Source organism: Girardinichthys multiradiatus, chromosome 8 (genome assembly GCF_021462225.1).
Source record: "Girardinichthys multiradiatus isolate DD_20200921_A chromosome 8, DD_fGirMul_XY1, whole genome shotgun sequence".
Classification (NCBI taxonomy): Eukaryota; Metazoa; Chordata; class Actinopteri; order Cyprinodontiformes; family Goodeidae; genus Girardinichthys; species Girardinichthys multiradiatus.
In genome coordinates, this window is record NC_061801.1 from 42,263,219 (window position 1) to 42,276,268 (window position 13,050).

Below are 13,050 nucleotides of genomic sequence, written 5' to 3' on the forward strand. Positions count from 1 at the left end.
AGTGTAGTTCTGACTGAGTAGAGAACAGGTGAGTTCATCTGCAGCTGAATGGAGACCTGCTGAGAAGATGTTGTCTGGCTGGAGGATCACAGTGTTGCTGCTGCTGCTGGAGGCGGCTGGAAGTGAAGCTCAGAGTGGAGATGGAGACTTGGACACAGGTGAGAGCACCTGAACACCAGCTGAGCTGAGTCACTTTAATCCAACAAACTGAGGAGTCAAACATGAACGTTGCTGCTTGCTGCCTAAATGATCGATCATTTGATTAGAAGCTCTGGGTTCAGTTCCGACTCGATGGGCTCTGAAATTAGAGCTGAGGATCTGTGATGTAAAGGGATGCAACCGTGGCCATAGAGTGCAGATCCAGGAACAAAAGCAGCTTCAGCGCTGCAGATGTAGTGATATTCAGAGGCTTGTTGTTGAGATCTTATCAGCTGTTGAGCTGTCAGAGGTGTGAAACCTGCTGAGAGCTGATCTGATGTCCTGCTTCAGTCAGGAGGTTTGTTCCTGTGTAGATGATATCATGTTTTCCTCAGAGCCGTTTGTTTTTCTCTGCTGATCCTGAAGCTCCTGTAAAATCTGAGCTTCACAACGTTTCTGCTTCAAATGTCAGCCAGAACATTGATCCAGGGAACATCTGCATGCATCCACCAAGTAAACATGCTGCAGAAGATGTGCTGAGCTTCAAACAGCAGAATTGATGGGACTGATTTTCATGAGAATGTTCTGAAGAACAAACCTTCAATGATTTGGACCCTATGGGTGCAAAGTGTTGATTAAACCGCACAGTCTTGAGTGGTTACGTTTCAGGTGGTTCTGACCACACCAGTGCACCATCTGATCCACCTCCGGTCTGTATGCAGACTCATCACTGTTCTGGATCAGTCCAATAACAGTGGTGTCATCTGCAAACTTCAAGAGCTTCACAGACGGGTCCCCTGAGGTGCAGTCATTAGTGTAGAGGGAGAAGTGGGGAGAGAACAAACCCCTGGAGGGCGCTGGTGCTGATGGTTCTTGTGCGGGAAAAGATGAATAAAGTCAGTCATGATGATATGATGAAAACACGTTTCCTTACTGTTCTCATCGTCATGATGTCCAACCTGCTCAGCGGTAGGAACCAGGGCCTGGTTCAGTCCATCCAGCTGTGTGCTTACAGCGCATCAACCCACAACATCTCAAATATTACAGCAGACCACATTTTGGATCAAGACAGTGCTTCGTGGCTGCAGTTTTGCAGACGGATCCACAATTTTTATTTCATTTCAAATGTCATAATTTAATGAAAAAAGCCATGAGTCAGACGAGGAGCAGGAGGCAGGATGAGGCCCTGTGGGCTACGAGCTCAGCACCATTCTTCATATATTGTCACTTTGTTGTTAGGACAACAGAAACTTTCTGACCCTTCAGGGTTTTTCATAAGTCATCAGATGAAATATAATCAGAAATCCTAAAACAGCTGAAACTGCTTTAAAGGTAAGAAATGCTGGAGAGAAACAGCTTTAGATCCATCTGGAACAAACAGTCAAATGTCTTTCATCAGGATCTGAGGAGCTGAAGCCACACAGGGTTGGTGAGCTGGGTTAAAAAGCTGCAGATCTACAGGAAAGGGTGGATGGTAGATCTAATCTGACCTGTAAAAAGAAAATCTGATCACCAAATAGATCCATCCTCAGCTGATCAATGATTCAATGGGAATTTTGCAGAACTTTGATCGCAGGATCTTATGTAAGCGTTTTAGATGTGATTGAAGTCTGTGTTTCCTGTCAGAGCTCCAACTCAGCTGCAGCTCTCACATCAGCATCAAAGGTCCTGGCAACCTGACCTGCCAGCTGCTCGGACGCAGAAGCAACGAGGACGATGAAGATGGAGAAGGAGAAACTATCAAGAAGATGATTGTGTGGTAAACATCTTATCTCCATTCCAGCACCTTCCTGCAGCTTCTAGCTTCAGCGGCTGACAGACCTCTCTGTTCCTCTGTTCAGTCAAGTTCACATCAGAAGAGAAAAAAAATGTTTCCAGGCTCATGGAGCCACGGTGACATCAGAAGATCTGAAACCTTTGCCTGCAGTGAACGTGACTGTCCACCGGAAGGGAGGAGGCCAGATTTCAGCGACATTCTACCTGCAGAAGATAGGTAAACCTGACAGAAATCAGTGAGCCAGAAGCACCATGGAGGCAGGTGTTGTTCTTCATGTTTTATCCAGATCCAACCAAAGATTTATGGGTGTTTAACCAGGCTTTTCTGTCCCGGACCAACACGGAGTAATGTATTGTTGTCAGGTGGAAGGAAAATGATTCAAGGTGTTGCTTTTCTATCCAGCCTCCTTAAACCCCCTTAAAACCTCTTCACTCTGACACCCTCAAACACAGAACCCAGAACACTTTAATCATCTAGTAAATGTAACTTTTAAGATACCATCCAAAACACCACAAAAACAAGCACTGCACTTCTCCTGAACACATCATCCCTACAGGCAAACACGGTGGTGGCAGCATCATGTTGTGGGGATGCGTGTCTTCAGCAGGGATAGGGAAGCTGGTCAGAGTTGATGGAGATGGATGGAGCTTAATCTAGGACAATCCTAGAAAAAAAGGCTGCAGAAGACCTGAGACTGGGTGGAGGTTCACCTTGTAGCAGGAGAACCACCCTGAACATCAGTGGATGGTTTAGATCTGTGAAAATTCAATTCAGTTCAGTTTTATTTGTATAGCACCAATTCACAACACATGTTGTATAGATGTTCTCCATCTATTCTGACTGAGCCTGAGATGTTTTACAAAGAAGAATGAGAAGAACCGTCAGTCAGTAGATTGTTTAACGCTGATAGAGACAAACATGCAGCTGGACCTGCAGCCAGATGTAGTTCTAAAGAGTTCTGACCCAGGAGGGACTGGATAGAAAAGCCCACCAAAACCTTTTAAAAGGTGCAAACCTATGAATCATTTCTCTTTCACTTGACAGTTCTGGAGAACTTTGTGTTGGTCTGTCACATGAAATCCCAAAAAAGACCCGAGATTTGAAGTTGGACCGGGAAAGATGAGGAAAGGAGTGTGAATACTTTTACAGGGTGCCGTATCCCATAGTTAACAAGCCTTCAACAATCAACACCAAATGAAAGAATCTGCATGTTGTTTCTGCTCATTTTCAGTGAAACCAAAAAGTCCGCAGGTCTGGAACGTCACCTCTGAGCCGCAGCTGAACCGGACCGTGGTTTATATCCAGATCCCTTACACCAAGGACTACCTGACACTGGAAAACCAGATCTTCCAGCTGAACCTGTGGACCAAAGGAAGCAACATTGTACTGTCTTCAGCATTTTTATATTATTCAGAAATGTGTTGTAAAAACTGAAGAGAATCTGGTGAAAAGTCACCTTTGAAGGTGTTTGTAGATGACTGAACTCCAGGTAAATTTTTCCTACAGACCCAAAACATCTCATCACAGAACTTCCTCCAGATTAACATGGAGCATCTCCGTAAACACTCTGAGTATCACGTGAAAGTCCGAGCGATCCCTAATGAACACAAAAGGGGTCTGCAGGGAACCTGGAGCGAATGGAGCAAGGTGTACACCTTCTTCACACCACCTGGTGAGAACATCAGTCCACACCTCCAGCAGCTGCTTCAATAAACTCTGAGGTTGAACTCATGAAATAATTTTCTGTCCTTTAGAAGAGAAAAGGCCACCGAGTCCAGAAGAGTGGCAGCTGACCATGTACGTACTCATAGTGAGCTTCATCTCGGTGGTGGTGGTTCTGTCCAGCATCTTCGTCTTCTGGAAAAACAAGTAGGACATCCTGGCTCTCTGTTTTAGAGATGTCATTTATGTCGTTACTAATTTTCCTGTTTTCTTCTCAGAATCTTCACCTACATGTGGCCGAGCATCCCGCATCCCAAACAGACACTGGTTAAGATCTACAAACCAAACAAAGTGAGTCCCCAGAACCCGGAGCTCCTGATCATGGACCAGCATCTAAGAACAAATAATCATGTTGTGATGTTTCACCAGGGCCTGCTGCTGAACCTGAACCCTGAGGTTTTTAGTTCCCTGAAAGTTTACCCGCTGGAGAAAACCAATTTTGAGGAAACAGAACCTTCGCTTGGTCCTGCTGCTGCTGATGGGTCCCAGTCCAGCTCAAACCAGAGCTCTGACTGCAGGAGCACCACCAGCGTTAGCACCGAGGAGCTGGAGATCTCTGCCCTGCTCAGTAGGAGCGCCTCTTATGGGGAGGATAGCCTCCCGAGCAGCAGCCCGTCTCCCGTCATGGTCCTACAGCGAGAAGACGAGGCTCAGAACCTTCAGCCTGAAAACGGCAGCCGAGGAAACGCGGTTGGGATGAACCAGCCAGAGGAGGCCTATGTCACCATGTCCAGCTTCTATCAGATCAAATAGGACCAGAGCTGATCAAACTTGTGAGAGACACACTGAAGGAAGCCCAAAATGAAACATCTCACCAACTGCTGGTTGAGTGTTAATCAAGGTTTGAAGGAAGATCCTGGCAGATTTTAGCGATTCTGATGGACAACATCATTATTGTTCCCTAAACTTTACAGAACATCTAACCTTCATCCAGCCAGCCTTTCTTAGATCTTCTCAGTAGATTTCATGTTAGGAAGCAGAATGTAGAGAAATTGAGCTCTGGGTCGAGTATAGCATCTAGATCTCCTCGCTCTCCAGAGGAACATTTGTTATCCCAGGAGCCCTCCTCAGGCGTCTTAGAGTTTCTTCAGTGTCTGATCTCAGGTGTCCTCTCAGTATTTAATGTGTTGAGCTCTGGTCTCACTGAGCTGCTCTCTGACTGGACCTTGCTGGTCTGTTTAAACTGGAGAACCTTTCAGCCTTCCTGGTCCGCTTTAAGACTCCAAACCCATGAACCTGAGAACAACCATTGCTTTTCACTGGCTACATTCACACTAACAGAGGACACAGTGATACAACAATTGGTCACATGTTAGACACCGGCCAATCAGAGCCAAGCATTTATTCGGACTATTTCTAACACATGTTCTTCGCCTGCTGCCAGATTAATGAAACTTCCTTTTCAAGATTTGATCTGAACTTTAATGTTTTCCTTAAATGTAGCAGTTTGATGGGTCCAGGCTGCTGACATGTTCACTGTTTTTATTTAAATCTACACTTCATATATGGACGTTGCTCATGGAGGAACAAACCCCTGCTGGTGTTTTTGGACATTTTACTATAACTCTGTACATCTGGGAGGATGTAGAAGGATCTTCAGATCTTTGGGCTCTCCAGGATGCTAAATTACCTTACACAGAAAGTTCTGTTGGTTGTGTTGAACACGGTAAAAGGTTTCGATTCATAAAAGAAAGTGGGGTCGACACATTTCCTCACAGTGACACACATTCAGTTCGCTTTAGTTTGGTTCTGTTCAGTTTATTTTAGAGCACCAGTTCATCATGAAGGTTATCTGAAGGCACTTTACGACACAAACGGATCCAATTCATCTCCAGGAGTCCATAATCATCCATCAATCCATTAATTTGGGTCAGAACTGGGTCCAAAGCCAGGTTGACCCTATCAGACAGTTTCAGTTGTTCATGTTCAGCCTCCAGAACCTTCTGAGTGTGTCTTCATGTTGGGTTCAAAGAACCCTGGTTTTATTTGTCACCTGATTCTTTCCTGGTTCCTCCCAGAAGTAAAACTTGTAGAAACACCAGTGATGTACTTTAAAAGCTGCTCCAGTCTGAACTCATCTGCACTGGGACCCTCGTAGAACCACACCACCTGCTGCTGCAGGGTCTCATTTGTCCAACAGCACTGCAACGCATCATGCGTCACGTCTGGATGCACTGAGTAATCTGCAGGGAACTTTTTGTTGCTATGGTGACCTGTTTGTTTGATGGACCTGTTTGTTCTGGTTGTGGTCGGATTACCGTCATAGAGACCCAAAACACAACGCTGCTGCTGTAACATTGACCCAACCGACACTTCAGGAGCATCCAGAGAAGATTGTACGCTTCATCTCCCACTGATTCAGCTTCGTTTGTATTAAATGTTCTGTACACGCTGTAAGGTTTGATAGAACCTTTATTTAACCGTTTTATCTGTTCATGCACAATAAAGTAAAGAATGAATAAGAAGGTTTCCCTCTTAAAACGTCCAGACAGTTGGGCAGAACAGAACCTTTCTACAGACACAAGCAGGTAGAAGTTTCAGCAAAGCTTCAGATCCTTCAAGTTAATCATCAACAGTAAATATTATAAAAGCGACGGTCCGTTTTCTAAATGGTTCTGTCCGTTCACATGAATGCCGGTGTCAGAGCTTCCAGGCGTTACTCATCATCAGAATGAAGTAGGCGTCACTGTCGATGGAGGCGCTGACACCGCTATAGTAGTTGATGAACTCCTCTTTGGTCACCTGTTGGTCAGAAGATTACATTTATGCACCATCAGACATGACAGGCAGCAAGGAAGAGGAGGAGGTCCTCTAGAAACAGACAGAATCAGGTTCTATCCAACTTTCTCTGAACTAGAAGAAAACCCAACAGTTTGAGTAGAGATTATCCTTCTGGGTCTGAAGACTGATCCATGTGGTTCTTGTTACAATAATTCTGACCCAGTGAGATTTACATGGAAATAAAGGATGACTGAGAGCAGGACATGAGTGGAGGACAGGAGGAAATGAGTGGAGGACAGGAGGAAATGAGTGGAGGACAGGAGGACATGAGTGGAGGACAGGAGGACATGAGTGGAGGACAGGAGGACATGAGTGGAGGACAGGAGGAAATGAGTGGAGGACAGGAGGAAATGAGTGGAGGACAGGAGGACATGAGTGGAGGACAGGAGGACATGAGTGGAGGACAGGAGGACATGAGTGGAGGACAGGAGGAAATGAGTGGAGGACAGGAGGACATGAGTGGAGGACAGGAGGACATGAGTGGAGGACAGGAGGACATGAGTGGAGGACAGGAGGACATGAGTGGAGGACAGGAGGAAATGAGTGGAGGACAGGAGGACATGAGTGGAGGACAGGAGGACATGAGTGGAGGACAGGAGGAAATGAGTGGAGGACAGGAGGACATGAGTGGAGGACAGGAGGACATGAGTGGAGGACAGGAGGACATGAGTGGAGGACAGGAGGACATGACTGGAGGACAGGAGGACATGACTGGAGGACAGGAGGACATGAGTGGAGGACAGGAGGACATGAGTGGAGGACAGGAGGACATGACTGGAGGACAGGAGGACATGAGTGGAGGACAGGAGGACATGAGTGGAGGACAGGAGGAAATGAGTGGAGGACAGGAGGACATGAGTGGAGGACAGGAGGAAATGAGTGGAGGACAGGAGGAAATGAGTGGAGGACAGGAGGAAATGAGTGGAGGACAGGAGGACATGAGTGGAGGACAGGAGGACATGAGTGGAGGACAGGAGGACAGCTATTAGTGTTTAATGGTAGAAAACTAAAAACAATAAACAAAACAAGAACCTGAGAGTGAATCAAATATTCTGACTTTGACCCGACGAGGAAACCGAAGTTGAACGGAGAAACAATCATCTCAATAATTCATTTCATTTGTTTGATGGTTTATGACTTGTTTCGGGTCACAGATTTGGTCGCAGTTCTCAAAACGTCGTTTTTCTCATAGAAGGGAATTTCTTAATGTTGGAAATGTGAATGATTGCAAAGCCTCACTTGGATCCAAATATATGAGAGAGAAGATGAGAAGCTTTCTGACATCTCTAACACCAGACATTCAGATCTCTGCCGAGGTATGCAGGTTTACTCATCAGCACACCTACAATTATATTTAATATCTAAATGATTTAAATAAGAACTGCCAGGCAGATATACAGCAAAGTGAGTGTTTCATAGACCTACCGAGGAGTTTTAAAATCATCATACTGATTTTCCTTGAGATTTGATCACTTCCTGGAACACAAAGTCTATCAAACATTTAAAATCTAAATTGGCTGCATATTCAGCCAATTCATTTTCTATTTAAGTGTTACACCCTAAACCTTCCAAAAACATCTAAACACAAACTAAGCCCCAAAGTATTCATACCCCTGGCAGATCATTCAACCAATGAAATAATTCCTGGTTCTGAAGAGAACACAACACTGTAAACGAGCATCATAATTTATCTGTTTTTATTTACATTATATTAAAACTGATGTGCTGAAAATGATCTGTGTCCTTCTCAATAATCAGAGATAAAATATTCTTTACCATCACAGCCAATCTGACCCTTCTTCCAACCGCTGAGCTGCAGGTCTCCTCTGGTATTTAGATGATTTATGTTTGGTGATGAGCTCTAAGCCTTTGAGATTGGAAGGCCTCCTTACCATCACCCTAATCTTCAGCTCCCTCAACAGATTCTCTATCAGATTCCAGTCAGGACTCTGATTGGACCACTCCAGATCATTCAGAAGAAACATGTTGGTCACATTAAAGAATGACTTGAAACGTGAATCTGCCAGGGATCTGAATAATTTTGGACCTGATTGTTTATGAATGATAGAACCAGGAAGGACTCGGACTCAGACTCAGAACAGCCCTGAGAAGTTTTGTGTGTTTTATCTGAACTTTGAATGCTTCATCTTCTGTAAACTCATCACTGAAACCATGGGAGCACCAGGAGGACATCCAACCCAGGAGGTGGAGATGGATGCTCTGATTCATCGGAGCTGGTCTCTGGCTTCAGAGGAGCTGCTGGAATAAAGAAAGGTTTGGAGACGGATTGTCTTTAGGATTAAGGTTAAAGTCAGTTTGGTCTCAGAACCAATAAGGTAGAATGAAGTAAAGTCCAGAGAGAGAGAGAGACAATCAAATGATTAATGCAGTTGAAGAAGATGAGGAGGCAGTCATTTATCAGAACTGAGACAGAACCTTCACCAGCTCTACTCTTTCAGAACTAAACTGAATATGCTGTACAGTTCCAGTCCAACCATCACCTCCCGGGCCCAGGTGTTGTTTCAAACAGACCCAACCATACATCATACTGAAGGTGAACCAAACCCATCCCCCTACCACCAGAACACTGCTGACTCACAGCTTCCAGGCATTGTTCATCATCACTATAAAGTAGACGTCAGTGTCGATGGAGGCGCTCACACCAGCGTAATAATTCAGAAACTCCTCCAGGGTTACCTTCAGAGAGAACACAGCACAACCTTCTCACCCCAAAGCTTCTGAAATTCAGCAGGCTGAACAGATCTGAGAGAAACTGGCCCATTTAAAGACACTTTAATCAACAGAAGGCCCAGTCAGATTCAGATTCCAAAGAAACATTAGCATACCTTTCCATCTTTGTCGTACGGAGAATCAAAGCTGTCCAGAAACGTTCTGAACACCTGCTCCTCTGTCCACTCCCCGTTCTGATACTTAGGGTGGTACTTGGCATTGTAAACCCCCCTTAGGTCCTCGATGGTGACCACGCCATCTCCGGATCGATCCAGCTTCCGGAACGCCTGCATCACCACCTCCTTCCTGGCCTTGGACATTGGAGGCTGCAGGGAACAGTTAGGAATTATCTGCTCAACTCAGGTTTCTATTTGACCTAAACCAGTGGAACCACTTGGCTCTGAGCTTAGAATAGATATGTAAGATATGGATTTCACCAAGCAGTCTGACAGATGTGGCTCGCAGGACCACATTATAGCAAACCCATAAGACGAGATTCACCGAGTGTACTGGTCTGCCCTCAAACCAACGAGTGGACTGGTCTACCCTCAGAGTGACGAGTGGACTGGTTTATCCTCATTGTGACAACTGTACTGGTCTACCCTCAAACCGACGAGTGTACTGGTCTACCCTCAAACCGACGAGTGGACTGGTCTACCCTCAAACCGACGAGTGTACTGGTCTACCCTCAAACCGACGAGTGGACTGGTCTACCCTCAGAGTGACGAGTGTTCTGGTTTATCCTCAGACCGACGAGTGTTCTGGTTTATCCTCAGAGTGACGAGTGTACTGGTCTACCCTCAGACCGACGAGTGGACTGGTCTACCCTCAGAGTGACAACTATAATGGTCTACCCTCAGACCGACGAGTGTACTGGTTTATCCTCATTGTGACAACTGTACTGGTCTACCCTCAAACCGACGAGTGTACTGGTTTATCCTCAGAGTGACGAGTGTACTGGTCTACTCTCAAACAGACAAGTGTACTGGTTTACCCTCAGAGTGACGAGTGTACTGGTTTATCCTCAGAGTGACGAGTGTACTGGTCTACCCTCAGACCGACGAGTGGACTGGTCTACCCTCAGAGTGACGAGTGTACTGGTCTACCCTCAGAGTGACAACTATACTGGTCTACCCTCAGACCGACGAGTGGACTGGTCTACTCTCAGAGTGACGAGTGTACTGGTCTACCCTCAGAGTGACGAGTGTACTGGTCTACCCTCAGACCGACGAGTGTACTGGTTTATCCTCAGAGTGACGAGTGTACTGGTTTATCCTCAAACCGACGAGTGTACTGGTTTATCCTCATTGTGACAACTGTACTGGTCTACCCTCAGACCGACGAGTGTACTGGTCTACCCTCAAACCGACGAGTGTACTGGTTTATCCTCATTGTGACAACTGTACTGGTCTACCCTCAAACTGACGAGTGTTCTGGTTTATCCTCAAACTGACGAGTGTTCTGGTCTACCCTCAAACTGACGAGTGTTCTGGTCTACCCTCAAACTGACGAGTGTACTGGTCTACCCTCAGACCGACGAGTGTTCTGGTTTATCCTCAGAGTGACGAGTGTACTGGTTTATCCTCATTGTGACAATTGTACTGGTCTACCCTCAAACAGACGAGTGTACTGGTTTATCCTCAGAGTGACGAGTGTACTGGTCTACCCTCAGACCGACGAGTGTACTGGTTTATCCTCATTGTGACAACTGTACTGGTCTGCCCTCAAACCGACGAGTGGACTGGTTTACCCTCAGAGTGATGAGGAACTCGTCAAAGTCAATGGTTCTCAGAGCGACGAGTGGACTGGTTTATCCTCAGAATGACAACTGTACTGGTCTACCCTCAAACCGACGAGTGGACTGGTCTACCCTCAAACCGACGAGTGGACTGGTTTATCCTCAGAGTGACGAGTGTACTGGTATACCCTCAAACCGACGAGTGGACTGGTTTATCTTCAGAGTGACGAGTGTACTGGTCTACCCTCAAACCGACGAGTGGACTGGTTTATCCTCAGAGTGACGAGTGTACTGGTCTACCCTCAAACCGACGAGTGGACTGGTTTATCCTCAGAGTGACGAGTGTACTGGTCTACCCTCATACCGACGAGTGGACTGGTTTATCCTCAGAGTGACGAGTGTACTGGTCTACCCTCAGACCGACGAGTGTTCTGGTTTATCCTCAGAGTGACGAGTGTATTGGTTTATCCTCATTGTGACAACTGTACTGGTCTACCCTCAAACAGACGAGTGTACTGGTTTATCCTCAGAGTGACGAGTGTACTGGTCTACCCTCAGACCGACGAGTGTACTGGTTTATCCTCATTGTGACAACTGTACTGGTCTGCCCTCAAACCGACGAGTGGACTGGTTTACCCTCAGAGTGATGAGGAACTCGTCAAAGTCAATGGTTCTCAGAGCGACGAGTGGACTGGTTTATCCTCAGAATGACAACTGTACTGGTCTACCCTCAAACCGACGAGTGGACTGGTTTATCCTCAGACCGACGAGTGGACTGGTTTATCCTCAGAATGACAACTGTACTGGTCTACCCTCAAACCGACGAGTGGACTGGTCTACCCTCAAACCGACGAGTGGACTGGTTTATCCTCAGAGTGACGAGTGTACTGGTATACCCTCAAACCGACGAGTGGACTGGTTTATCTTCAGAGTGACGAGTGTACTGGTCTACCCTCAAACCGACGAGTGGACTGGTTTATCCTCAGAGTGACGAGTGTACTGGTCTACCCTCAGACCGACGAGTGTACTGGTTTATCCTCATTGTGACAACTGTACTGGTCTACCCTCAAACCGACGAGTGTACTGGTTTATCCTCAGACCGACGAGTGTACTGGTCTACCCTCAAACCGACAAGTGGACTGGTCTACCCTCAGAGTGACGAGTGGACTGGTCTACCCTCAGACCGACGAGTGTACTGGTTTATCCTCAGACCGACCAGTGTACTGGTCTACCCTCGGAGTGAAGAGTGTACTGGTCTACCCTCAAACCGACGAGTGTTCTGGTCTACCCTCAGAATGACGAGTGGACTGGTCTACCCTCAGACTGACGAGTGTACTGGTCTACCCTCAGAGTGACAACTGTACTGGTCTGCCCTCAAACCGACGAGTGGACTGGTTTACCCTCAGAGTGATGAGGAACTCGTCAAAGTCAATGGTTCTCAGAGTGACGAGTGGACTGGTTTATCCTCAGAGTGATGAGGAACTCGTCAAAGTCAATGGTTCTCAGAGTGACGAGTGGACTGGTCTACCCTCAAACCGACGAGTGGACTGGTTTATCCTCATAGTGACGGGTGTACTGGTTTATCCTCATTGTGACAACTGTACTGGTCTACCCTCAAACCGATGAGTGTACTGGTTTATCCTCAGAGTGACGAGTGTACTGGTTTATCCTCATTGTGACAACTGTACTGGTCTACCCTCAGACCGACGAGTGTACTGGTCTACCCTCAAACCGACGAGTGTACTGGTTTATCCTCAGACCGACGAGTGGACTGGTTTATCCTCAGACGGACGAGTGTACTGGTTTATCCTCAGACCGACGAGTGGACTGGTCTACCCTCAGACCGACGAGTGGACTGGTCTACCCTCAGAGTGACGAGTGTACTGGTCTACCCTCAGACCGACGAGTGGACTGGTCTACCCTCAGACCGACGAGTGGACTGGTCTACCCTCAGACCGACGAGTGGACTGGTTTATCCTCAGACGGACGAGTGTACTGGTTTATCCTCAGACCGACGAGTGGACTGGTCTACCCTCAGACCGACGAGTGGACTGGTCTACCCTCAGAGTGACGAGTGTACTGGTCTACCCTCAGACCGACGAGTGGACTGGTCTACCCTCAGACCGACGAGTGGACTGGTCTACCCTCAGACCGACGAGTGGAC

The 13,050-nt window shown here is 46.8% G+C and overlaps 2 protein-coding genes across 7 annotated transcripts in view; one reads left to right on the forward strand and one right to left on the reverse strand.

Moving 5' to 3' along the window:
* il7r (interleukin 7 receptor) lies at positions 1 to 6,102 on the forward strand. Its single transcript, XM_047371854.1, has 8 exons — positions 1 to 158; positions 1,765 to 1,897; positions 1,980 to 2,131; positions 3,147 to 3,298; positions 3,422 to 3,587; positions 3,670 to 3,784; positions 3,856 to 3,928; positions 4,007 to 6,102. Exons 1-8 carry the CDS (start codon positions 68 to 70, stop codon positions 4,388 to 4,390), a joined length of 1,266 nt encoding a protein of 421 aa, XP_047227810.1. The 5' UTR covers positions 1 to 67; the 3' UTR covers positions 4,391 to 6,102.
* The window catches only part of capslb (calcyphosine-like b), a 22,404-nt gene continuing 15,385 nt past the window's right edge, over positions 6,032 to 13,050 (reverse strand). For 2 of the 6 annotated variants that reach the window (XM_047371874.1, XM_047371875.1), the window contains exons 4-6: positions 9,265 to 9,474; positions 9,018 to 9,115; positions 7,275 to 8,677 (exon numbers count right to left, since the gene is read on the reverse strand). In XM_047371874.1, coding sequence (XP_047227830.1) covers positions 8,644 to 8,677; positions 9,018 to 9,115; positions 9,265 to 9,474 — 342 coding nt within the window. In that variant the 3' untranslated portion in view covers positions 7,275 to 8,643. Of the gene's footprint in view, positions 6,380 to 7,274; positions 8,678 to 9,013; positions 9,116 to 9,264; positions 9,475 to 13,050 lie in introns of those variants that run through there. The other 4 variants (XM_047371878.1, XM_047371876.1, XM_047371877.1 and 1 more) reach the window with 4 other exon arrangements.